Source organism: Meleagris gallopavo, chromosome 17 (assembly GCF_000146605.3).
Source record: "Meleagris gallopavo isolate NT-WF06-2002-E0010 breed Aviagen turkey brand Nicholas breeding stock chromosome 17, Turkey_5.1, whole genome shotgun sequence".
NCBI lineage: Eukaryota > Metazoa > Chordata > Aves > Galliformes > Phasianidae > Meleagris > Meleagris gallopavo.
In genome coordinates, this window is record NC_015027.2 from 8,033,653 (window position 1) to 8,041,977 (window position 8,325).

The following is an 8,325-nucleotide window of genomic DNA, read 5'->3' on the forward strand; positions in this document are numbered from 1 at the left end:
TTTGTTTGTTTGTTTGTTTATTGTGTTTATATTTTGAAGATGCTCTAAATTTCCTCTTACATGCTACTATATGAGTTTATTCCCAGCTCCTTCCCAACCTTTACTGTCCAGTATCAAAGCACAAAGTAAGTATAAGTGTTAGGAGCTGTACTGCTAAGACAGCTTCCCACTGAGTGTTAGAAAGGCTGAGAAAACTGGAAAACATGCAGTATACCTGCTGTGATCTATAGTTGAGTGGAGGGACTATGGAAAATAAAGTAGCAGCTATTTTCAGCATCAGTACAGTAACACCTTTCCTTCCTTAGCAGACTCCATTGCTCACAGGGCTAATGACCAAGCAGCTTCTTACAGCCAACATATGAACAGGCAATAAAGTGTATTTTAGTGGGTTTGTGGCTAATATAGATACTAATTTGCAAACAAAAGCCCTACATCCTTGATTTTAATAATAACTATTAATTTAATTTTATTTTTTAAGTTGTAAACATAAAGAAAAATCACTGTGATTAGTGTCTCAGAGGAATAAAAACTTTTTTTTCTGTCCCAGTACATTCAGAAGTTTATCAATGAAACCTGGCTGGAGCGATATGGTTCAGCGCTGCATCAAGAGACCCTCACGTTATTCTGGTCCTTCATTGTGTCTATATACTGCATAGGGGGAATGATAGGGTCTCTGTGCAGTGGGTACCTGACTGCAAAATATGGAAAGTAAGTATATTTCCCAGCATTTCACTAATGCTGCCACAAGGGAGGCAATTAAACCTCATTCACCTAGCACGACGACTGTCAGAATTTTCACTGCCCCCTCTTGGTGCAGTGTTAGCTCTGCTAACACCTGCTCTACACCTGGTACACTAGAGAGATGAGAACATGTGACTGTTTCTGATTCCATTTTCACTGGGATTTGTGCCATACAATTTCTATATTTTTGCTGAAATGTTAGTGAAGAATCAGTCTCTGAAATGTCTTTACTGAGCAATAATGCCCTAGGGAGCCTGACAACACTTTGATTGCAGCTCTTACAAAAACATGCAGGTTCATTCATCTGTAAGAACAGTCACAGTTTCATCAGAGGCAAGCAGGTTGATACACCACATTCAGAACCATCTTTTCGAGTGTGACCATAAAGGACAAAGCCAAAACTCTCTAGGTGAGGGTGGACAGTGAATCTAGGTCTCCATACAGCTGGATTTGTCTAGTTCAGGTGACAACCTCAGTGTTCAGGATGAGAGTCTGACCCAAAGGAAAAAAGTGAAGAAGACCATTCCTTATCAGTCTCTGCCTTGCAGGAATTTCTTTCAGTAGCACAGAAAAGAGAAGCCTAACTTCTCCCTTTCCACCCTCTCGGGAGGACATCACGCCTTTTAATAATCAGATATTGTTGCCCAATAAGCAATGGAGTTAAAATGATCACGGCTTAGTCTATAAATCCAGAACAGGCAGAAAATAGTTAATGATGAGGAAGAAAATATGGATCATACCAACATGTTGTTTGCTGTTGTAGGAAGAAATGTCTGCTCATCAATGATGTGGTCCTAATAATAGCCACACTGAACACTGGCTTCAGTAGGAGAGCCAGATCCTTTGAGATGATCCTGATTGGGCGCTTCCTCGAGGGCATCTGTTCTGGTAGGACTCCCCACTACTCCATGTTAACGTGAATTCTTAGGGGTGGATACAGAAATCTTCCTGCTAGGAGTACCCAGGCATGCACAGTAACCCCAGTGGAACAAGGAACAGATTGGAAAAAGGTAAGAAGATCACATCTCATGTTGAGGCAGCAGACTGCTCAAGCCTATTGCAAAGTGCAGTGTGTTCAGTGGGCAGGGACAGTATAGGGGTGAGCTGTCCTTTGCCTTCAAGAGCTCTTACTGAGGAAGATATCAGATGGGTTAGCTAAGTAGGATGTACGTTTTTACAGTACTCACTGTGGAGCAGATGAAATGAAAAGGGACTCTCTCTTATTTTCTGTAGCTTCAGTTCTCCTTTGTCTTCTTTTTAGGAGTATATATGAATGCCCATATTCAGTATGCAGGAGAGATCTCACCTAAGAAGTTGCGTGGCTTTGTAAATGTGACCTCCTCTGTGTTTCTTGCACTAGGAAAAGCTGTAGCAAGAGTTCTTGGATTACGGTACTTGTGCTGTTCCTTCTGGTCCTATTTTCTATTTGTCTTCTGTGTGTCAGGAAAGTCCAGTCCTAGAAACAGACACACACAGAAGCTGGGGTTGTACTTTGCTTAACTATTGCTGCCAAAAAGGAAACGTCTACCCCATGCCAGTCACTGAGGTTCCCTTGTCAGTCACTGAGGAGAGGAAGACAGTTCTCTTGAGGAAGGATTAAATCCATCTTTGAAGGTGCAGTCTCTCTGCTGAAGTTAAGAACAATTTATATATATTGAATATATATATATATATATATATACTTTTAAGCTTAATAGGCCCCTGAGACCTGAGATTGTCTCTGCTGATTTCTTGATATCCTCAAGCAGAATTACTGTATTTGTTCAGAGATCTGTTGTGAGAATACTCAAACTCCACTGATGTTTAGAAGAAAACCTTCAAATTATGAGACAAATCTCAGTCTTGCAGTAGAACTGAGATATCAGGCTTTTTTCCTTTCCCTAGTCTAAATATATTTTATTTCAATTTATTCTTTACAGTTATATGTATATCTAGTTTGCTAGCCTAGGATCCAGAAAATACCAAACTAGTTATAAAAAGTAATTCTACTGGACTATAAATCCACTCTTGTATGCCTCCACAGAGATCTTTTAGGAACTGAAGACATGTGGAATGTGCTACTGTCCTTTTCTGGGTTTGTGGCATTGATCCAACTGCTCTTTTTGCCCTTCTTTCCTGAGTCTCCTCCATATCTCTTTCTGCAAAAAGGAGACAAGGATGGTTGCTTGAAAGGTAAGGTAAAATTTTAGAGTCTCAGCAGGTTCCAGTAAGTAACGTTCTAGTTCTTTTCTCAATGACTGATGAATCAAGGCATGGACTCTACTGTAAGTGATCAGTACATCAGATGATGGGAGAATATGCTTCATTCTGTCCCTTCTGTAGCCATGAAGCAACTCTGGGGAGAAGAGAATTATCACACAGAATTTGATGACATCATGAAGGAAAAGGCTATAACAAAAGGCACCAAAATAATGAATGTCATAGAGGTGCTGAAAGAACCATCTGTGCATCCACAACTGTGTACCATGCTCCTGCTTCTACTGAGTCTACAGCTCTGTGGCCTGAGTGCAGTTAAGTATAGCCTATATCCAACCAAATTACTGTGATTCCAACTTGTCACTTTCCTCTGGATCTGTGTAACATGCAGAGCCTGCCTCTGTCTGTGAAGCTCTGTTGTATCACCACCAGTATTCTTCATACCTTTAAGGGAACTTCGAGGCTGGGAATACAAAAGATCCAGTTAAGCAGAAATTCCTGCAACAGTGCTGTTGCTTTCATTCTTTTGGTTATACCTCCAAATATTCTGTATGAGAAACAGTTATAAATACACTAAAGATTTCTGCTGTCCACAGATTTTCTTTGACCTTTAAGTAGCAGATGAGCTATTGCCATTTGGCTTCCATTCCATTTCATAATGCAAATTTATTCATTAAGATATTTCCTGTCACTTGTTCATGCATATAAGGTGGCTGAGCCAGTACAGCCCAAGCTAATAGGCTTTCCCCTTTCTGTCACTTGCCTGTGAGTCTCTCTATGTAAGCTGTACGATATTGCTGGACTGTGACATTGCTGGACTCTGTTCATTGCATTGCCTGGCAATGTGGGCAGAGAAGTTATTTCTGTCCACTGTTGATAGGGAAAAGGTGCTCAGAACAGCAGGAGCTTTGCAGCTGAGCACCTTCAGAATAACTGCAAAAAGGCCACAGAATAAACTATTACATCACCTCCAATAAGCCCCAGTTTTATACTATTGCTATTGCAGTGATGACAAATCTAGGTCTACATGATTAAGGATGAGAAGGTACCACACCCATTGACTTTGATTCATTTTTAAAATGCTTCTTATTTCCCAGATCACTTTCTACACATCGGAAATTTTTCAGACAGCCAACCTCCATGAAAGCATAATCCCATATGTAGCTCTAGGAGTTGCAGTCTGTGAGCTCATTTCCATCATCTTTTGTGTAAGTCAGATCATGCTGGGACTTTAAGACTGACTTGAGTCTATTCTTCCTCATGTGATTTAAGTCTATACTTCCTTACTTCCTTATCTTCACTTAGTGAGTTTAAGATTTTTCCTGTGGCAGCACATAAATCTGTAAAGTGGTCGTTACTGTCTCTGCCAAATTTCTTCCCATCTTTTACCTATTCCTTCCCATCTTCAGTCTTCATAATTTCTTATAAAATCCTTCTCTTATTCATAAAAATATAAATAAAATATCATTTAAAGATAAATATGCATGCCTACTTCCTTTCATTGACATATCTAATTATTTATTTGAATGGAATCATAACATGCTTCCATTGATTACAGTGTTTATGAAAAAGTTGCTGCAATGTTTGGGCAGCAAGAATAATTCATGGCATTAGAGAGACCAGAAGGAACTCCATAAAATAACTAACTTGCTACTAACATGATTTGTGTTTTCTTAAGTAAAGAGAACTGAAGAAGAATGTCTAAACTATTAGAAGGCTCACAGCCACTTCACTTGGCCATGTCCCCAGTGATATATGGGTTTTTTTTTGCTTCTCAGAGCTCCATTATCGATCGTTTTGGACGCCGGATACTCCTGTGGGGTGGTTATTTGTTGATGGCACTGGTACTGGTGTTGCTTGAAACAAGCCTTCTACTGAGTGTAAGCAAATGTCTCTCTAGGGGTGGACCTGCATCAGAAATCTTTGTGCAGGACAGCACATAGTCAGCCTTAGTTCTGACATCCAAAAGAGCAGGTCAGAATATCTTCTGAACACAAACTTACAGCCCCTCTTGCAAGGCCTATATCTCTGTCATGTCTTGTATTTCATCTTCTTTAATCAATTTTTCAAACAGCCAGCAAAAAATATATTGTAAAACCATTGGTCAGGCATAGTTTCCTCCAACTCTCTACCTGCCTGATCTCTCCAAGCCTCTTCTGCGTCATTTGCTGCCCCTTAAATCCCTAGATAGCATCTCTGTTGTCACCTTTCCTGGTTGCTATCCCCTGCACCCTGTGACAAGCAGTGTGTACTTCCTACCACTACCAGTTTCCAGCCTTGATGCACACAATCCAGCTGCACACACAGTGCAGCTCTCTGGCTATCCCCAGGATGGGTGGTGGAAAGGAGTGAGGAACCCAGTGGCACAGCTCTGATATTGCCAGCGTTTAGCACTGCATTTCAATCTTTGTCTCAGTCCACAAACTATTCACTCTGTTTCACACTATCTTCTGATTCACAAGTTTTAAACATTTCCCTGAAGCTGTCTAACTTCTCTGACAATTAGGTTGAATCAGTTTTCCCCATGCTATAACTAGCTTGGAAATTCATTCCTTATTTTTTTCAGAGCACGGTACAGTCCAACTCACTTCTTTAGGTATGACACTGCAGGATACTTTTGGCCTTCTGCTGCATTCAGTACACAAATATCAGTAGTTCTAGAAAGAATCTGTTCCTCAGCATTGTGGGCTTTTTCATCAACATCTCTCCTCCAATGTGTTTGGATCAGCTGTGATCTGAAATTGTCATTGTCATCCTTCCTTCTGCCTTTGCCTAGGATCGATTCCTCTGGATGCGTTACTGCAATGTTATTCTTATCTTTTTATTCATCACTGCCTATGGAATAGGACCAGGTGAGTATAACAATATAAGCAGCAACAGCAAAACTTAGACCACAGGGGTACACACAAGCCATGGAATATACCAAATCAGCAGCTCAGTTTGAACTAATGGAAATGGAGGACCCCCAGTTTACGATGAACTAATGACCCAAGGACCAATTTTTTGAACAAATGACTTCAAACAATTCAGACTCTGATGTATCAGGATTCTATTGCCTCTCACTGGATTACAGGTTCAAGGCAAAAAATTTGTGTTAAAAATCACTAAGATTTTTCTTTTTTGAGGATGTGAAAGCTGTTCCATGCATATGGGCTCCTCTAGTCCATTTTGCCCTAAAGCAGAGGTAACCTCTTCCAAAATATCAGTTTTCTCAATTCACCTGTAAAATTCAACTCCGTTAAAGAATGATATATGGTAGCATGCAGAGTCTGTCTCTTAGCATTACTCTGTCCTTTCTCATCCTCTCTTCATTTTTTTTTTTCTGAATCACTGATACCAATAATACCAGAACCAAATTTACAAGCTCTCTATTATGATTACACTCACTTGAAAGTAAACTTTACTCTGTGATTGACATGACTAACGACCACTTTGAGTTATGCAATCTTCAAAATCAAGTGCCAGCCTTTATTATTGTAAGGGCAATATATGAGGAATTACAAATGTCTTTAAAACCTAACAGAATTGCCATGGTAGCAGAACCCAGTTAGCACCTGGAGAGAAATAGGTCATTAGAGCCATTCACCTCCATGTTTCATACATCCTACGTGGAGAGAAACTGCATTTCAGGCGTGTCCATCTCTCTCCATGGAGTGTAAGAGAAGTTGGTAGGAGAATTCTGATAGAGGTGGTTGTGCTGCCTAAATTTATGTGATCTCACAGTAGTCTGACTTTACTGGGGCAGTGTTTGATGAGTGACAACAATTTTTTCACTTTGAGGAGAGTCGTTAACCCAATCTCCACAAAACACACAGCAGTGTTTCTTATTGCTTTTTATGTTGTTGTCTTTTTTTCCCCAGCTGGAGCTGTTTCATCCGTCATGAATGAAATCTTCACCCTCTCAGCACGGTCCTCTGCATTTGTAATCAGTGGAATCATCATTTGGCTAGGCCTCACTTTCACTGGGATGATTTTCCCCTTTGCTGTTGTATGTAATTTGATTCAAATTTTCGACTCTTTCAATATAAACTGTTTTTCTAATCGGGTCTGGAGAGGAAGGAAGATTAAATTCTTGTAGATGACCAAAGCTGTGAATTTTAATTACCACTGGCATGTGGAGACCATTCATATAAAAAACTTATCTGGAGTTCTGATAATCTCTGCTGCCTTAAGAATAGACTGAAAAGATAAAATAAATGTATTCCTCATTACTTTGGGACAAGCCAACAATTTGGAAGAATCTATAGGGGCAAGTGTTGCCGGGGAAGTCGCTCATCTTACTCTATTTTTATCTCCAGATGGTTCTTGGTCCTTTTTGCTTCCTCATCTTTATTGCTGTGCTGGTAGTTTCGTCAGTTCTCATCTACCTGTTCGTCCCAGAAACAAAAGGGAAATCAACCTTTGAAATTACAGAAGAATTCAAAACACGCAGATATAAGAAGAAAAGACATCAGACTGTGGAGAATAACGTGACTGAAGAAAAGATACACTGCACCAAGCTCTGACCAGCCACAATAAGCAACTTCCACTGACAAAAAGCTCTGTCTCAAAGTCAAACTGAGAGCTAAACCTTATCATGGACTTATCTCAATAAACTACAATCAAAAAAGCAACCCACAGATAGCTTGTCATTAATCCAAGTAGTCCTATTTTTATTAATCTTTGCTTCTCGGTGCCTCCTTCCTATAACAGTTCTGTGGCAGGAAGACACTCACAGCCACAGCCACTTCCCAGGGCTGACATGTGGACAGCTGTGTGCAGTCAGAAGGATGTGGGCAGTGTTGAGAGCTGGTAGATGAGGGACTGGGAGCAAGGCGGGGAGTGAGGCATTTTGAAGAGCACTGAGAGAGCAGGCACTTGGAAAATTCAGCCCACTTTATAAATAAGTAACTGCTCAAGACAAGAAGCAGAAACTGTGATAGTAAATATCTGCTTGCTCTGTACTGGATTAGGACACATTACACTCAACATCACATCAGCACATCAGCATGCAGTTCTGCACTTTGCCACTGCTGCTCTCCAGGAGCTGTTGATCCTGCTGACTGCTGCTGCATTTAACCACTTCTCTCTCCAAACTCTTCTACCTGTATCTAAAACTACAAATTATTTTTCCATTTTCTATCACTGGTACAAATGGTACACCATGCCTCCTGCTTAGGAGGACCATAAGTCCTGCCTCTCTGCAGCTTTACCATTCACATTGTGCTGGAACTCTGAATCAGTATTGAGCTTAGGGTGTTTTCTATTTAAAAATTTCAAATAATCTACTTCCTATTTCTGAAGGAATAGCCAGAGAAGAAACTCTGATAATAAGGCACATTCCAGCAACTAAAACCTAATTTAGATTTCATATTCCACCTGTTTTCACTCCCTGTATCAAAATAGAGA

General features: G+C 40.3%; 1 protein-coding gene across 1 annotated transcript; it reads left to right on the top strand.

Annotated features, from left to right (window-relative positions):
- Positions 1-535: 535 nt before the first annotated feature.
- Positions 536-7,571, top strand: LOC104913560 (solute carrier family 2, facilitated glucose transporter member 11-like; the record flags this gene model as incomplete). Its single annotated transcript, XM_010720324.3, has 10 exons — positions 536-708; positions 1,505-1,629; positions 2,003-2,132; positions 2,765-2,913; positions 3,064-3,251; positions 4,035-4,145; positions 4,716-4,817; positions 5,714-5,789; positions 6,798-6,925; positions 7,236-7,571. Coding segments are annotated over 10 exons (1,389 nt in total), but the record flags the coding sequence as incomplete, so codon positions are not given.
- Between the last annotated feature and the right edge of the window lie 754 nt (positions 7,572-8,325).